Source organism: Rhipicephalus microplus, chromosome 7 (genome assembly GCF_043290135.1).
Source record: "Rhipicephalus microplus isolate Deutch F79 chromosome 7, USDA_Rmic, whole genome shotgun sequence".
NCBI classification, from domain to species: Eukaryota; Metazoa; Arthropoda; class Arachnida; order Ixodida; family Ixodidae; genus Rhipicephalus; species Rhipicephalus microplus.
In genome coordinates, this window is record NC_134706.1 from 113,216,737 (window position 1) to 113,236,271 (window position 19,535).

The 19,535-nt window shown below is 46.3% G+C and overlaps 1 protein-coding gene across 1 annotated transcript; it reads left to right on the plus strand.

Annotated features, from left to right (window-relative positions):
* Window positions 1–1,857: 1,857 nt before the first annotated feature.
* Window positions 1,858–17,696, plus strand: LOC119179647 (monocarboxylate transporter 12). Its single transcript, XM_037430764.2, has 4 exons — window positions 1,858–2,196; window positions 13,496–13,639; window positions 14,323–15,288; window positions 16,858–17,696. The coding sequence occupies exons 1-4, from the start codon at window positions 1,968–1,970 to the stop codon at window positions 17,010–17,012; spliced, it is 1,494 nt and encodes a 497-aa protein (XP_037286661.2). The 5' UTR covers window positions 1,858–1,967; the 3' UTR covers window positions 17,013–17,696.
* Window positions 17,697–19,535: the final 1,839 nt, after the last annotated feature.

Consider the following 19,535-nt stretch of genomic DNA (forward strand, 5'->3'; position numbering starts at 1 on the left):
CGAAGATGCTCTTTTTCGTTCACCTCTTCCCTCAGCCATTGCACCTGTTTCCTTCGCCGAAGCTACCATCGGCAGCATCGATATCGCTGACATGCCTTCGGAACAACGCAAGGACCCTTGGATAGCCTCGCTCATCGACGTTCTCTCCTCGTCTTCGAAGCCAGCGTCTACCTCGTGCACTACGTCAGCGAATTCCCCATTATGCAATACGGGATGCCATGTTGTACCGTCGCAACTATCAGCTGCATGGTAGGAAATGGCTTCTTGTTATACCTCGCCGTTTGCGCTCCAACATGCGCGCGTACTTCCACGCAGACCTTTAAAACGCGCACGCTGGCATTTTGAAAACATACGACCGGCTTCGTCAGCGATTTTTCTGGCGTGGAATGTAGTCGTACGTTCGCAAGTACATACGCTCCTGCACTCAGCGACGGAAAACAACTTGTCATGCCTCTGGCGAATTACAACCATTGCCGTGTCTAGCTCAGCCGTTTGATAGAATCGGCATCGACCTCTACGGCCCACTACCTTGTACTCCTGCGGGAAATCGCTGGATTATGGTGGCCGTTGACCACCTAACCCGTTACGCTGAAACCGCCGCTTTGCCAGCCGCTGCTGCTCGTGATGTCGTCTGGTTCATCTTGCGTAGCTTTGTCCTTCGCCATGGCGCGCCACGTGAGCTGCTTAGCGACCGTGGGCGTGCGTTTCTATCGCAAGTCGTCCAGGAGCTTCTCAGTGAGTGCAATATTATTCATCGCACCACTACAAGCTATCCCCCACAGACAAACGGTTTGACAGAGCGCTTTAACCGCACGCTCGGTGATATGCTTTCCATGTACATATCCTCCGACCTTTCTAATTGGGACTTGGTGCTCCCTTTCGTGACGTATGCGTATAATGCGGCCACGCAAGCAACTACTGGGTTTTCACTTTTTTCTCTACTGTACGTGCGTGAGCCCTCTTCTAGGCTTGACACGATACTTACTTACCGCCCAGATACTTCAGAATACCGCCCAGCCTCCGAACTTGTTCAGTGTGCCGAAGAGTGCCGCCAATTAGCGCGTTCATTTACGTCCGTCGCACAAGGTCTCCAAAAAGAACGACTTGACCAAGACAAGCCTGCTCACAGCTTCCCCATAGGCTCATTTGTATGGCTTTCAGTTCCATTCCAGTCCCCCGGCCTCTCCCGAAAGTTTGCACCCAAGTACAATGGTTTGTACCGCATCGTTCAATGCACGTCACCGGTCAACTACGTCGTTGAACCAGTGACACCTGCCGAGGACAGACGATGCCGTGGTCATGAGACCGTCCACATCAGCCGCTTAAAACCTTACTATGATCCCCTTGTGCTTGCTTCACCGTGAGTCGCCAGGATGGCCCCTCTTCACCACCGTGGCAAATGTAGTGGGGAAGAGGGAGAGAGACAGTATCTAGTTGGAGCACCTGAAAGACGACTACGACGCAGAGCTGAGCTCGTGACAGTGACTGACGCCACTTGAACCAGGCAGTTGGTTTTATTCAATAAACCCCCTTATAGTTCGTAATTTATTTATAGGTGGATGCTCGGCAACTACCAGTGGTAAAAGCGTCGCTGCATGCCGCTGCCGAGAGCGAATTCACGAGAGGTACAGGAGTTCCCGCCCCCAGAAATAATTGCGAGAAGATTGCCGCAGAAACACGCCACCATGCTTTCCCTTTCCTGTCATCGACATGCCATACGTGACACTGAACTACTTTATCTCCCGCTAGCGTTATCGCGTTTATGACCTTGAGTGATGAGAGAGCTGAAATAAAAAAAAGGGAACAAAGAAAATGGGACAGCCGCTTTCCAAAATGACACAAATTCCTGAGCTCAGCCAACTGGCAGCATTTGTGCCCAAGTACATCCTATACACGGACACTTTGGCAGCTTTCTACCATCCACTGGCAGCGCAGTAAAGTTCAGTCAGTTCGGCTCAACCAACACAATGCAAACGATGTCGTCTAAAGATCATTTTAAGAACGATCCCATTTTCGGAGTGGATTCCCGGCGAAGCTGGATTACAGCCACCTTCTGCGGGGCACTCCTTTTTCTCGCCTTGTCGTCGTCGAGGGTGAGCGGAGTGTTTTTCTACCGCATCGCGGAAACCTTCGGCGTGAACAGAGAGCAGGCGTCTTGGCCCGTCACACTGAGTGGGAGCATGTTGCCTCTGGCAGGTGAGACGGCCGACTTCACTTGTTCGCAATTTTATCTGGGTACATAAAGTAATAAACATTGGTAGAGCGGGTTTAGAAAAAAATGAATAAGAATTTTGAGTACTTTGTACTTTACTACAGGAGAGCTTAAAGCCGTCCTGTGAGCCTCACACTTGATGAGGCCACGTCGACATTAAACCGCGCATTCCGACCTTGAAGTGTTGTTAGAATCTAAGTTATAGCCGCCAAGCAAGAAAGGCTCAAAACGTCCACCAGAGTGTAAACACTCTCACATGTTAATACAAACATGGAATTGCCACCTCAGGAGGCCTACGAAAATGCTAGCTTGGCATCAAAAGTTTCTCAAAGGAAACATTTCACTCATTTGTACAGTCTTCAATGTCGGCTCCACATCATTTCCGCCAGAAGACGTTTAATGCGCTAATACAAACATCAGTGAAGTCTGAATAGATATTGTGGTCTTTCTACGTTTTTTGTGCTATGTGTGAAACGAATTCATAATGAAATGACTGTTATATTGATGTGCTTGGTTGAAACGAAAAATTGGGAGCAATAATCGGCGTAGATCACACCTTTGTGTTCAAAAACCTTCGCGTTCATTGTACATGATTTTGTTAAGATCGTGCACGGGACCCGAACGCTCAAGATCACTCCAGAGATTGTGCTATCACCAGTAATAAGCCTGGAAAGATCAGCGCGTGATGTATAAAAGGTTATCTCCACGATAACCAGCTGATCGACTCCCCTAAGCCTTCTTCGCCAATACCAGTGGGTATCGCTGTAATCTGGCTTTAGGTTCACGGGCGACGAATTCAGTCAAATAAACGGTTTTGTTTTGGACAATCCGTCACTGCCATGTTAGCAGCTCGAGCCCATGATATCTTGTGGAGGTGCTGCTTTTTTCATGCACCGGATGTCCTGGTCAAGCCATCAACCCAGCCCACCTCGCATAGAAGATGCCGACGCCAGCCACGAGTAGCGAGTTAGTCATAGACAAAAAGGTCTACCACCAGAGGACGGGTTTCTATACCTGACAAGACCTTGACGTCGACCACGGCTACAATGAGCGAGCCTGTGCGACGTGCACCGATCCTGCTCCAGCAACCTTAGGAGCCGCGAACTTGTCGTGGTTCGCCATCGAAGACCCGGAAAGTTGCTTGAAAGGTTCGAACGAGTCACCGCGTTCAACAGCATTGACTGTGAGGAAAAACTTCACCACGTCTACTTCTATTCAGGAAACGCCGCGAATACGTGCTTCCAGAACCTAGAATATGCAGTGCAAACCTGACACCCCTTTCAGACGGCGCTTTTACGCACATTCAAGAAGCTTCGTCCGCAAAGAAGGTGCCGCTACAATCCTGGAGACACGTGTGCAACTTTCCAAAAAAAATATTGTGATCAATATGGACCTGACCTGCAGGTGCTCTGTGAATGCAAAGAAAATTTTGCAAAACAGATATACGCTAGGGCTAAGAAAATCAAATCTAGCTTAGTCCCCCGTTATTTTTGGTTTTGTAAGAAATTGTATCAGGCCAATTAGTATGAATACATCTTGGTAGGAAGCGCAGCAACTATTACACGGAACACACAACACAAGCGCTTTTTACCAAGATGTTTTTTTTTTGTTTTTGGTTCTAGCCTTGAAGAAGTTCGAAACGTTGGCTTGAGCACACAACGTTTTTAATTAGATTTTTTTCTATGGCTTGACATTTCATGCTATTCAATGCATTTGCCACTCAGACACATATTTGAATGTGTGACTTCGCAGGTGATAGTGAGTATCGGTCGTTGATGCTATTGCTACGATTATAGCCTAAGTCGACATAAGTGTTCTTAGTGATTGGGCCACTCTAATATACACCCGGGTAAGAGAGTTGATCTGGCGTCACTATGAATGAATAGTTACGCAACTTGACGCTTGTCTATACCTATGTCGCCAGTTTATTAAAAAGCCCCTGTTGCCATGGCTCATAACATGGAAGAAGATGAGTTGTTCCATAACAACGCGTATTGTTCGACATTTGTAGAGTTGCCACAAACCTCGCAGCTTACATGACACGATGCCTGGCGCTTGACTATACGAGGCTGTAAAAAAGCACTTTCTCCTCTGTAGCTTTCCACGTTGTCCCCGCCGCGTTGGTCTAGTGGCTAAGGTACTCGGCTTCTGACCCCGCAGGTCGCGGATTCAAATCCCGGCTGCGGCAGCTGCATTTCCGATGGAGGCGGAAATGTCGTAGGCCCATGTGCTCAGATTTGGGTGCACGTTAAAGAACCCCAGGTGGTCGAAATTTCCGGAGCCCTCCACTACGGCGTCTATCATAATCATATGGTGGTTTTGGGACGTTAAACTCCACAAATCAATCAATCAAGCTTTCCACGTTGTGGATACTGCAGATTATGTCGGTTACAATCGAGGTTCTTTTAATATGGGTATACACGTTTTTATGTTATTCATCTGCTGCAGAATATGCGCCCAGCAGCATGCTGAGGGGCGCATTTAAGGTAAAAAATAGGGGGAAAAAATCATGTACGGAACTGTGTCTCACCTCCCCTCACATGAAACCTGGGGATGTTCGAAGCACGGGAAGTTTTGAGACAGATTGCTTTTATGGCGCTGTGGTGGTACCCAGTCTGATAACGGGCATGTAGAAAAGCGTGTTTCCACTCCGCTAACGTCGTAAGATATCTGCGTGGGAGTGCAGCTCACCTGAACGTATTTTACATCTTCCTCTTATCTACAAGTCCAAATCAAGTTATACGGTACACTGGAAAGTTGTTTCAGCACCACTAACATCGTCGGCTATTCGTTCAGTTAGGTTCAGTTTATAATTCATTCAAGATAAAAAGGTTCATGGTTAGTACTTATATTGTATTAGTGTGGCACATATGAACAAAAAAAAAGATGACACAGACATCAAGAAAGATTCCGGCACAACGTACAACTCTTCTCTCCTTTCTCGCCTAAGTGGTGGCGTAGGAACCTTGATACAACTTCCCGTCACTAATTGTCACAATGTTTTCTCTCCTCCACAAAAAACTTGCTATCGGCGGCGATAGCCGCTTTATCTGAACCAGCGATTCCCCTTTTCCAGGAAACCTACGTTTCTTCTTCTCAGTGACGGAGATAATAAAAATCTGGGAAACGAACTTCAGAAAACAATATGCACGCATGACGTCTACGTAGGGCTGTGCTGGTGTCATGAAGTGAAGGAGTGTTTGCTCAAAGTTTATATTCCTCCGGCTAAGTCCTACTAGTCCTGCATAAAATCCTCTCACACGCTGAAGCCCAGTAAACTATCAGTACTGCACTTACACATATTTTCTATCTAGTTCAGAAGAGTAATTCTGTGGCTAATACTCTCAAAAAAAGTGACTACAGAAGTGCACGAATGCAGCGATGCGCACAGTTTGACAGAGTACAGAAGGAACTCGAAAGAGTTGACGTAAACAATGATTCACAAGCAAAACTAATTAGACAAGGAGAGCGGAAAGATTGCGAGACATCACTGTTGATGAACTCAAACTGCATATCAATGGTAGGTACTTATGACATAAATGGCGTGATGGCATGGCAAACAACAACGGTAGTTCAGTAGTTGTATAGCGCAGAAAATGAACGAGCCCGCGTGAGTTACACGCAAGCGCGTGATAGGTGCCGAACGTGAAGCGACGTCAGACAAGCACAAAGTGCCCCACAGCGACGAAGGTGCGCACTAAAGCGACTGAGTAAAAAGTGACCAGTCCCAGCCGATTCACCATCATATGTGATATGTATTCAGGTTCCTAACCTCAGGTGATCTTACCGATCTCAAAGCAAGTATATATATATATATATATATATATATATATATATATATATATATATATATATATATATATATATATATATAATCGGTTTCTTTCAGCCAGTGCCCGTTCTCGGGTTGTCCTATTCATTTCTCCGTCCACGCTACTTGCTTATTTCACTTCTGTATTACCGGGTCAGTTTGAGTCACCATAGCTTAGTGGCATTGGTAAATGAACAAACAGAAGACGGAGGAGTAATTGTGATGATGACGCGCCTAGTTTAGCTTGCCTTTAGCGATGGTTTTAATGGCTCAGTACAGCCGCGTAAAGGCGAAACGCAAAGCACTCATGAAGTTTACACTTACTTTAGCAAACAAAGAGAAGCGGGGGGCGTAATTAACACAGCTAACTATGCGCGTGCTCTGTTACCTAAGTGATCAACTAGCGCGAAAATTTGGCGAAAGACAAGAGAAGGGACGATGTCCAACGCTTATTTCCAAGGTTATGCTTGATGGGAAGGGTCCGTAGCTATTCATTGTTAGATTATTGCGCACTGCTCAAAAGACGAACACTTGAAATGAAGGACTAGACAGCCACAGTCCTTCAGCTCACGTGTTCGTTTTGTAAAGGACCCCTGAAAAATTAGGAAACTGAAGATGCTTGTGTTGTTCGATAGTCTTGCATGCGGGGACAGCTCTGACCAACTATTAGTGGTGAGCGTAGCCTAGAAGATATTTCGATATTGTTTTAAAGTAAGGGTGCATGCTCTTCCAAGTATTCCAGTGCAATCGACATTTTTCGTGGTTTAACGTAGACCGGGACTCCCCTTGTGAAGTTGCAGGATCGACACTTGTGGGACGCGCAAAATACCCCGACTGATGCCCTGCGAGAGCTTTTGTTCGACACCCCTCTAGCTTTGTTGTCGGGCTGCACTCTAAGGCAAAAGGGTGTTAAAAAAGTGTGTGGTTCGTCCTTTTGGGGACTAATGGGGCAGCCGCTACCATTAATCTCTTTAAGGACTAACGGTAACGGTTTTAATAATTAGACCGCATAGACGAGCTCGAGGGATAACCATTTATTCCTGACATTTACACCTTAGTGAGTAACCGTTAGTCCCACAATTCACCTCAAACGACTAACATTTAGTCCTCGCATTTGCGCTTTATAGGGTAACTGTTAACACCCAAACTTGCACCTTACCAGGCAACTGTCAGTCCTCACAGTTGCACCTCGCGGGACGAACGGTCAATCCACTCAAATACTCCAATCGGATGAACTTTTTATACCCAGTTCATACATTGTTTTTTATCTATTTTGCGCCAGGCCTAACACTTTTTCGCCTGTTTTTCTGCGCAGTGAGCTACAAATAAGGCAGAAAAGAACACGCGAAAAAAGTAGTTAGCCACCTATGTGTAGCTGATTTCACAATCACGGCAACAACGAAAGACAAAAGTGAGACATAGAAATCTTTTATTTTTCTACATACACATGAAGTTTCCCCCTTCTTTTAAGGGAATTTATGGTGAAGTGTACAAGTCCAGTCTCGTTTTCAAATCTTGTTCACTCTTTGAGGAGCTCTTCCGATGGAAGTGATAGATGACAGGCATTGCAGACGCCAGCACACGCCGCCTTGTGCCTGTTGTGTTCCCACGGCTGCACGTACAATAATATAGTGAAAATAGCTAGGCACACGTCACAGAAGATGAAGATGCACGCATATGACAAGTACGTGCACGTTAATATAACAACAAGCATTAAGGTATGACACGCAAATAACTTTACCTTCACATCTCGCACAGTCTTTCTGAAGCTGATCTGACGAAAGAGATGGATGACGGGCATCGCAGACGCCAGCGCACAGTCTTCAGCACGGTGTGAGCCCACGGCTGCACAATAAGTATGTAAAATAGTGAATCAGCAATGACAGAAAATGAATACGAATGCATATGAGAGATACGTGCAAGTTGAAATAAAAATATACGTGAGATATGCCATGCTAAAAATTTCACCGTAATGTCACACATCGTTGAATACTCATTTCGGTCCCCGTAGCGCAACAGCTTAGGAGCGGCAGCCGCAGCCACAACTCCGCGAACCACCATGCCGCCAACAAGTCGGCGAGTTCTAAGCGAGCGACGTCGTTCATTTCGAACAAGCGAACGCGAGACCAAACACGGCGCTGCACACGGAGTGTCTGCCGCCAGCGAACTTTGAACAGGAGAGCGAGCGTACGCTTGGCCACCGCCACGAACAGCGTCGAGCTTGTTTGGAGGTAGCGCCGAAGAAATCGACCGCAATGCGGCCATTTTTCACAAACTCGAGCGCGAGTGCAGCGCGCAAACGCGAGTCCGCCGCCGTGTCCAACGAACGGCGCCGAGCTGCTTGTGATCGACGGACGGGAAAGCCAACTGCAATGGTGACCAATTTTCACCGAGTTCTGACGCTAACGGAAGGCCCGCCAGCCCGTGCTGGTGCACTTGAAGCGCGACATGCTACAACCAAGCTCGTTACGAGAACCCGCAACGTGTTTTCGACGACTCCAACACACATACGAGGTCTCAGCACAATATCGTCAGCCCGGAGCTCATCGTGGCGGCGCACAAAGGTGAGCACTCGATGAGCGTGCGTACGGGAGGCCGATGGCAATGGCGGCCCTCTTCCAGGCGGTCGCCAAGCACAGACGAACTGCAGACGTCCAATCTGACCTTCGCGGTGCATTTCGTGCGTGTGATATACAACACGACCGAGCCCGTTGCCGGAAAGCGCGATCCGTATCACACACGCGACGAGTAGAATAAAGACTGATAACCTACTTGCGAAAGAATGCAGCGCTGATCTCTGCCCTGAGTCGGACTGAAGTATATATCCGATAGGCCTGCTGTCTTCTCGGCCACCATGTTGGCCTTCCCAACTATCGATGTCGTGTGTTGGTCGTGATTATCTTGAAGCCAGAGATATACAGCGTGGCGTGGTGAAGTGTCGAGACTTGCTCCGGACTTCATGGGTGCAGCGAAACGTAAAAGCAGCAGCCCACGCTCATCCAAGCGTACACACAACCACCACGTCGTAATTCCTAGATCGTCGAATACAGGTGGCAGTGGTCGAGCACTCCGAGCGCGACGCAACGCGAACCGTCACCAGCAAAATACAGGAAAGACTGAGCCAGGGGAGGAGGCGGATGGCTAGTGACCTTGGCAACGCTTTTCGCGCTGCCCGCAATTCCCGGGTGGTTCATCCCTTTGTAGCGTGTCTGGAGACTAAGTGGTTTGCACGCGGCACGCTTCCCTCTCTGGTTGCTCCTCAACGGTCTATTCGTTCATCGCGCGAGCCTTTTGGGCTCCTTAATCCTTTTTCGGGTAGTTTTGCCTTAGAGTACACGCTCTCAAGGTGATTTAGGCTGCTTACACCAGGAATGCTTTTCTTTTTTTCTGAGGGAAACACGCTCAATGCACCCACATCGTTTCAATCGTTACCACATGTGTGTCCCCCAATTTGGAAACAGTCTCAGGTGCTGCTCCGCTGTAGGGCGCTAGTTTTTTATGGTATTTAGGCAGGCATTTCGAACTGACGCAAAATCGTTCTTACGCAAAATCACCACTAACAATAATTATACGATTTGTCGGAGCACTTACGTTATAATTTCGGCATCACCAGACGCAAAGCCACAAATAACAGTAAAAAACTCGCACAAAAAAGTTTCACTGTCAGAGGTCCTTTAAGCAGTGCGCAATAACGTAACAGTAAATAGCTTTCTTCAAACACTATTTATTTCGAGGAGCGTACACACATACTCTCGAATTGCGAAAAAAAATCGACGAAGAAGCTCACAACTGCCATGCGCGAAAATCTTACATTCTCAAGAAAAACAGTATGTCAGTGTGTGCACGCTCTTTGAAATAAACATTATCGGAAGCAAGTGCCCGTCTTCGTCCTTTCCTTGACCTTTGCCATACTACTGCGCCACATGATCAGTTATGCATGACCATCAAATGCAACCTGATACTCTTGGTAGCTACCCTGCACCAGGAGGGGATCACAGAACGTCCACGGAGTGAATGAGGATGAGCGGGGCGAAGCGGCCTTCAGCCTGTCTGTCCGTTCGTTCTTGCTTCCGTCCGTCCACGCGACCATCCGAGCGTCTGTCCGTAAACCCGTCCGTCCGTGCGTACGGCCATATGTCTGTCCGTCCGTTCATGCTTCTATCCATCCGTCCGTCCGCGCATCCGTCCATCCGTCTCCCAGTCTGTCTGGCCATCCACCCGCCTGTTTGTCTGAGCGTCCATCTAGTGACATTTTCACTCAAGGCGTTCTGGGTGCCGCCACAGTCCTCTCTGGGCTGTTTTTAACGCGCGTGACCCCCCCCCCCCCCCCCCACAGAAATGCACTGTCGAAGCTGTGACGTTGGCGTTCGTACTCTCGTGCAACAGCCCAGAAAGAAGGAAATCCTCCTCTCCGTAAAAAAGGTCGATATCGTCATCTCGCATTTCTTGTCATCTCGCACCTTTTGGCACATACCCACTCTAGAGCGGGTTTGTGCCAAGCGTGTCACGCCAACGAACAGTGGACATTGCTCGAGTCTAAAGAGCTTTGCTCCTACAAAGGTGACTTATGCATGTGGAAAACAAGGAAAGAAAATGTAGGAAACATAACAACTAGAGAGTTAGTGCAAATACGCGGAAAGAGAACACACGTACGCCGTTAGCTCACGAACGTTCGTGCACTTCGATCGACTTCGGCAGCGTATACGAGGGCTTTTCTGGCTTTTTAAGTCGTACTCTATGAGTTAATAGACATTTGTGGGAAAATGGGATACCCCAGCGATAACACGAATGCAACGTTTTATGGCACACCTTGTTCGTAGTGCACAAAAGCTCATCAGCGTGGTGACCCTATGCACCACACTGATGAAAAGTTGTGTGCGTGCAATGGTATTAATTTATAACTCTCCCTCATTCTTACCGTCTCTATTTCTTTCCTCCCCATTCGCCTTCTCCGGTGTAGGGTCGCTAAAGATCCATCGGGACGACCCGGTCGCTGGGTGCTCAGGCAGCAAAAGTATGATGTTCATGTTGTCGACCGATCAGGCCTGACAGCGTCTACCGACGTCACTAACATATAAGTGAAGCAACGCAAGGATACGTCAGTTTGCCACCTGCTCGACTTTCTGGCGGATTCATCAACTTACTCCGCTTCCAGAACTACGCCATCAAGCACGTCATTTCGTGACTCGATATGGTTTCTTCTATCAGCAGAATGACGCATCTGACGGCTGGAGGTGGCTGCTTGTGATACTTCGCCACATGCGCACGCAAATGCGTGCTGCTTTCCACACTGTCTGGCAAAGCGATCACGCTGGCGTTCTCAAGACCTATGACCACTTGTGTCAGATATTCTGTCAGCGCAGTATGTATACATATGCGTGCAAAGATATCAGCGCTTGTTTTTCCTGCCAGTGACAAAAGGGTTCCCGCTCAATGAGCCGCCGGTGCAATTCAACCTCTCCCGTGTTCAGTGTGTTCACTTCGCCACGTCGGCATTGATTTATATGGCTTGCTTCTCACATGACCACTTCTAGGTCATCGACCGCATAGACCACCTTACGCGTTATACAGAAACGGCTGCTTTGACCGCAGCAACATAGATAGAAGTTGTGTTTTTCATACTGCACAACGTCATCCCGCGTCATGGCTTCCCCCGCTAACTTCTGAGCACCAGAGGACGTGTTTTTTTGTCCGAAACCATCGAAGCATTGCTCTTTCAGTGAAACATTGTCCATTGCAAGACGACCACATATCATCTGCAGATCAATAGCTGAACCGAACAATTTAACCGTACTCTCAGTGTACTCTCAGTGTACACCACATTCGACCACGCAAACTGGGACTCCGTCCTCCCTTTCGTTAGATATGTGTACAGCACTGCAATCCGAGATACCACGGGATACTCACCGTTGTTTCTTTTATACGGATGTGAGCCATCATTCATACTAGACACCATGCTTCCTTACGCACTTGGCGCCTGTAAATACAGTCGGATATCCGACATTGCCAGTTACGCCGAAGAGCCGAAAAGGACCGAGTAGTGCGGACACGCTAACATCGGTTCCTGCTTCTTCAGTTGATTTGGGTGAACCTTTGATTAATTACTAGAAACTTGCACACCATTCTACGCCGTTGGTTGCAAGGAACCAGCTAATATTAGACTTTGTTTGGTAGGTGCACTTTTCGACAATTTGTTAGACTTCGTTGACGCAGTGGCCGTGATAGGCCTGCAGGCCTGCTTGTCCTGGTGGGGTGAAATGCCCAAAGTTGAACTGGTGGAAGGAGCCGAGATCGACACCGAAGAAGCAAATTGTCCCGACTGGACCATGGCTCTGAGCCGAAACAGGAAAACTAGACCGGAGACACCGAAGAGTCGATGGCCCGCAAAGACCCGTCAACGTCATGTTCCGGATATGTATATGTAAGTACGTATTTAAAAAAGGCACAAAGAAAAATCGTTGAGAAGAAAAAACTTCAAGGCACCCACCGAATATTAGAAGTAGTGACGCCTCGCTTCTCAGCGCGCTGTATTAACTAACTAGGCCATGCCGCTTATATACACTCTTCATCGCACTAACGGCGAGCTATGTATATGCACCGTTTTCCACTGGCTTACTGCCACCATTGCTTAACGGAAATATTCTTGAACAAAGCATGTACTTTGTTTTGACCAAGCCATACATGTTTTCCCTAAACATTGACGTGTGCGGTGTTGTGATGAATGGAGGGGTGGGTACGCTGAAGCGCATACAGTTGGATCAAAGGGCCATTCCAAAATATCTCTCGCTCCACTTTCAATCTGAAGCAACAGGAAAAATTGTTCGTGGTAAGTGCAGGACTATTCGGGAAGGGGCTGGTCCTATTATGCCTGTAAATTCGGTTCTCATGAAAAGGCACATGGCCACTGTCCTTTTATACGGAAAAGCTAGTCTCGCTGCCCCTGATGAATTATGGGGACAATTGTATCATTAAAACATCACGTGGCTTCGCCGTAGCGACAATGTACATCTCATCAGAAAGCTTGCGGACTGACGTCATGAACTTCTTGTTGCACAACTTCCAAGCATTGTGCAAACAGGATTTATTCATGATAGTCAGCGGAGTCTTTAAGATTATTGCACGTACGTCCACCTCAAAACAGGTGGCTTGTTTGCAGAACTTAAACTTGGCCTTTTGCCGGACCTCACGCAGTCAACTATTCACAACAACACCTGTTTAGATATTATGGCTACTGTATTACTGTCAATTCAAACACAATTGACCATGTTCGCTAAGTTTCGTTTGGTTCCTAAATCTCCTAGCTTTACTGCGTATAACAGGCCGATGTGTTGCCATCGCAGTTATTGCTTCGTGGGCATGTTCCGAAACTGTGACTTCTTTATTGACAGTTTATATGTGGGGAAGTTATTTCACGCCCCCAAACAGTGCTGCTCTTTCCCTAATCACCAAGGACGTGCACCGTTCTCGCGCAGGTCCCCTGACTGGCATGCTATGCTCTCGCTTTTCCTGCAGAAAAGTGCTGCTCGTTTGTTCCTTCTTCACTGGTATCGCTGTGAGCCTGTGTTACTTCGCTGAAAGCACACACTTCATCGTTGTGTTCTTTGGCATCATTCACGGTAAGCCACAGAGTAATGTTGGAGAGAAAAACATCAGCGAGAAAAACTCCAACTGTCAAGAATGTTGGTTTGTGCAGGCTTTAAAACGCTTGCATAGCTAGGAAACAAGAGGTAACACCTACGCAGCGAGGCAGAAGGCTTGTATAGGAATTAATTTTCCCTCGTACGTGTGCAGCAATATTTTACCAGCTTTGCTATGTTAACGGCAGCAGAGGCCATGATCAACTATGTGGTAGTCTGAACAAATGGGTGATCTTTATTGAGACATGGCGACGCACAAGAGACGATAGACGAAAACGTTTATAGATACAACTACTCATACATACGCATGGTATAGCCCTACTTACAACTATTTACTTTCGCGATATCTATGCTGCTTTTATGTTGCGTAGAAATTACGAAGGGTTATGAGTCCATAATCTCCGTCACCTGCCATAGACCCACATCTAAAATCACGCCGTTTCTTCTTTCTTTCACAACAAAGGCAATGAAAGTGTAGGGGACATAAGTAGCAGTAATTGTAATGAATTTCGCAGAAAGAAAATTGAGCGAAAAGATGACTTGTGATGGAGAGCGACAAAACCTGCGACCTTCGAATTCTGTACCGACTGAGCTATCGCTGTGGCTACTGTCCACACTGTGAGTTATAAATGTGCCTTTCGTTTTTTTTTTTACACTTGCAGGAACCACACTTTCGGGGCTCTTCATGGCTGCCAACGTCCTTGTGGCTCAGCATTTTGAGAAACGAAGAGCAACAGCTTGCAGCTTTATGTTCGCAGCTGGTGGACTAAACACTGTTGTCTTTCCTCCACTCATTGAATGGTTCTACTCGTGTTTCGGTATCCACGCCGCATTCTTGCTCTACGGGGCAATATTGATGAACGCATTCCCATGTTGTATAGCTCTGAGAAGTCCACCATGGTTCGACAAGCCAAAATCAGTCAGCCAGAAAAAGGGGACAGCATTCAATGAAGTCAGCAACTCAAGCAGGCGTGCGTTTTGTAATTCTGGTTCTGAAAAACTCCGCAAACAAAATAGTAACCTATGCACCGATGAAACGCATGTATTCCTGCAGAAAAATGACGTACAAGAAACTTCATCAGGTGGCACTAATAGTGCCGAATTCGCCTCACCCAGTCCTCCAGGAAAGGCGGAAAGAAGCAGCATTGTTAGGTGTATCAAACACGAGCTGGCACCATTCATGACACTGACCTTTTTAGTGAGCGCTTTGTCCTTCACGGCCGTGAACTTTGGGATGGCGTTGTACGTCCTCCTGTCAACAGATCTTGCCAGTGACCATGGAATTGAACCTTCCAGCGCTGTTTACTTTCTCCAAGCCTTCTCCGTCAGTGACATCATCTTCAGAGCTCTCGGCGGCATTGTCATAGACTCCAAGATTCTCTCCCTAGAATCTGTGATGCTCCTTGGTTATCTTGTGCAAGGCGCCGCGTTCGAGCTACTCGCCTGGTTCGGGTCCTTCCACATGATGCTCACTGCCTCGGCTCTGATGGGTCTCACCTGCGGTGCCAGGATAGCCCTTCAAGCACCCTTGATTGCCAAAGACTTTGGACTCAAGCAGCTTCCTGTCATTATGGGAGCCGTGTACTTCTGCATTGGCGTTGCGTTGCTTCTCCGCCCACCGATTGTCGGTAAGTGTCAGCTTCCTTAGGAGTTTCTTCAGGTTGCTTCAACCCGTGGTCAGCTAAAGCGTTGCCAAGAAAAGCTATGAGTTGATTAAACGAGTTTATGAAGCGATTGGAAAAAGAGCCACGGATAGCGAATTGCCAATTTGTGTGACAAAATAGCTGGACATGTATTTGAGTTGAACAAAAGCTATGACCATGAATTACATCTCTATAACAGAGTAAATCAAGCTTGCCTATAGAAAGCGATTTGCCTTCAATGAGCATAAGTGTAGGTTGATGATGACAAATAATTCAGCATTTCACAATGTGCACTGTGCGCATTATTGTCGTATATGAAATTCTTTCACGATCTGAACTTTATATAAAAACGATCTTGCATTAATTCAGCGCATATTCAGCGCTTATTCAACACTTATTCAGCGCTTGCACTTATTCAGACAATGTTAACATCATTGGCACAAACAATATATAGGCTGCAGGCATCGAAACGTGCAAAACGTCTATGCGTCACTGCTCTTAGCCTGTCAGAAACCCACGCGCCAAATTGTGTGTGGGGGAGGGAGGAGGGGGTCCCCCACTCGCTATAGCCTTTTCCCTAGCCTGAAGTTGCTGATTCGCCCTTTTCCTTTGCAGTGAACAGTCGCATATTTTTTTGCATTAACTTGTTTCTTACTCTTTAACTGTGTCGTGACTGTTTATTGCAGTAAATGATTGCTACAAGAACTGTTTGTTACTGTTTTTGTTAATCTTCTTTGTTTCTCCTTTTTGCTCGTTTTTTACACTTGTTTGTTGCAGTAACTCTATCTTCATCCTTTATTACTCCATAATCCCTTTGTATCAGAAGTTCTGGACTTGTTACACATGAGCATTGCGTAACAATGAGCATTGAATTAGAAGCTGTTTCATGAAAACCTGACCAAAACAACGTGACTTTCATGACTCCCATGACTTTCAGCATACGAATTTGTTTCTACTGAAATCAGTACTCTGTTTTGCATCTAATATTTTTGCATTTCGTTTCATTCAAAATTATCTTCTGCTGTTTTAGAGAACCCGCTACCCCGACTTATGTAACTCTGAAAACTATTTTGCCTGGCCCAGTGAGTATATCCTGTGCCACGCAGGAAATCGAAATTAAGAAGACCAGAGCTTCTGACACTCAGGCTGCTTCAGGTCGGGGCGTAGGTTATTTCGGCGCTGTCACTAAGGATTTCTCCGGAGTGATAGCTAACTGATGCATCTTCGTTGTGCCGGGATAAGGCCAACTCTTGATTTGTGTTTTGGTGATGTTGCGCGCTTCACGGCGGCAAAGCAACCACACCGCCCAAGTGAGAGGCTGCTATTAGCTCCGGCTCGAAGAAAAGCAACATAGAGGCAGCTCAACAGGCCCGCGACCCAGTAGAGACGTTGTCTTTTTGCTTCCACGTGAAAGCGCCCCCTACATGCCAGAGCGCATTCCGAAAGTTTCTAATGATGTGTTTCCATGCGTTAATTCAATATAATCGCTTTTTTCGAGAACTATGCATTGACTCGATTACTGCAGATATACTTAGGTGTGCTTTCTATATGCAGGCTACTTCCGAGACAGGCATGGATCCTACAACGGTCTCCTTCACTGCACAGCAGCCGTCAATGGTTTTTTGTTGTTTGTCTGGACTATGAAGCTGATGAAGAGCAAAAGGCAGGAATCAGCATTAAAGAAGGAGCGATTATCAGAAAAAATATGAAGAGAAAGGAGGAAAGAGCTTCTTATACTTGTAGGCAGAGCAAATGATGATTGCTGTGCCAACAATTCAATGGGCTGCATAGAGAAGACTCGATCTAATATTTCAGAGCGTGAACATACGAGAAGTCGAGCTCTCTCTTGAGCAAAATTAACACCTCGTGAACTTTATTCTCCTCAACAGTCCCCCGTTTGCGTAAAGCTGGTCGCACGGCTCAGTGTACCGGTAGTTGTGAACTTGCATCTTGTCACATTTTACTTTGACAACCCCTGTGTGCGTGCTTGTTTGTGCAAGTTGGTGCGCAATACCACAACTGGAAACGTGTGAAAAATGGTCGCTGAAGAAAGCAATCAGCACAGTACGTCTCTCGCTAAGTTTTACATGTAGTGCAGCCCAGATCATTGTATTTATGCTAAGTAACACAACACCATTTGTAGTCAACAAGTTTTTATTTGTATTTTTTCATCGATATTTTAGGGCCTCCGGGTCTTCTATCAAAAGTCATTTGATGGCCTTTTATCTTGATTGTTGTGGTTTTGAAAAAGTACATTATTTGTGAAATGATGTAGCAGGGGCTATAGCCAGTGCTATACAAAAGCGTTAACATCTCCTAGGCTACACACCATTAGAAGAACTCCAAAATAAACTGTGATATCCTTCTCTGAAGGAATCGCTGAACAAGTTGGTCTCAATTCACAAGGGCAATCTCTGTCTTACGTGTGTTGTTCGTTACGAAGTTACCGATGAATTCCCATTGATGTTTTGAAAGGGTACGTTGCTCTTTAAATGTTAAAGTACAAATTATACATATTTCCCTTCCTTGAAATACCTTTCTGGGAGTGATTTTAGCATGAAATTGCTGCTACATATTCTCACTCTTACTGATCTTCAACTGCAGATGAACAAGACAGATTAGAGGACACAGTGTTGCCAACCAATGTCTGAGAAATACCCCCATGGTGTATATTATCTTCCTATACTATTAACAACGTTATTACACTACATATTACCCTACGCCTAAAATGGCGCAGTCTAATAAGAATAAAGTACAGACTACCCTTCACCGTACCACATGCAGAGAGGAGGTGTCGCTGAAGGTGGAAGTGACATCGGTGGTTTGACAATTGGTTTTGAAGGGAGACTAAAAACATAAAAAGACAACATTATTGACATATGCATTGTGTCTAACATCTCCAAAGCACCACATGATTATGAAAGACACCGTAGTGGAGGATAAACAAATATATTAGGCCAGCTGGTATGAGTCAATCTTGGTAGGAAGCGCACATCTCTTACACAGTAACACAAGACACAAGCACTTATAACAAGATAAGCGCTTCTGTATTATGTTCCCGTGGGAAAGTTGTGCGCTTCCTACGAAAAAGTAGCGAAGGACTACAGAAATACGGCCACCTGCAGGCTCTTCAACGTGCACCCAAATCTGAGCAAACGAGACTACAGCAGTTTGCTTCCACCAAAAATGCAGCCACCGCAGCCGGGGTTCGTTCCCGCTACCTGGTGGTCAGCAGCCGACTGCCTTAGCCACTAGACCTCCGCGGCGAAGGAGCAGATGAAGGTGGCTGAGCGTTGAAGAAGTGCATAACTCTCACCGGGTGGTTAATCATGTTAGACTGACCAACAGAAAGACAGACACAAATATTGACATTGAATTACCGCAAAAGAAACTATAGTCTCTAAAAACACAGGACATGGTCGAGAGTTTCTACGAAATGGTAGTTATCGGAGTTAGGGGAGTCAGCCATACCAATGCGATGAGAATTGACATCGGTACGAGCAAGTACAGAGTGTGTGCGCAAAGGTTGCTACACTCCAATAAAAGCTCGGTAAGATTTTCCGCAAGCCATACTTCATACACTCTACTTTTTATTGTGCCTCTGGCATATGACTTACTGCTTGGAGTCGTTGGGTGTTACGCACAAGGGTTATCGAGAAACCCCTGAACAAATTCAAAAGCGTACATTGAAAGTCATAAACTAAGGTTTACCAGCACGCAACATTTTCTAATCACATCGCTTTCTCTCCGCTGTCATATTGCGTGACTACAAAATTGATGTTTCGATAAATATTAGATTTAATAGAAATTTACGTTTGTCTGCTGATAATTTCTCAATTCTTAAACGCAATACACGACATACTCCTAATAGCGATTGCGATCGGCCATATGGTGCAACAATTATGGAAAAAGGCTGTTAGGATTCATTGGAAGAAACGTATGGAACGCAATTCCACTTGAGATTAAAGTTGCACGTAATTTGGTCTAGCACGCAAGTCATGTTTTATAGAGACAAGATATGTACGCCTGTAGGTATGTCTGTGATTGGAATTTCAATGTGTTTTTTCTTCTAATAAGTGCTTGGTACAGTTGCAACCTAGTTGTAATCTCATATGTTCGAATGTTCGCAAGAGAAAATCTATACGTGTGCTGCCTGTTTCTGTTTCTCTCTTCAAAGCTGAGCTGCAGATTCTCCATGCACATTGTATTGGAGCAGTCACTAACCACCTAAG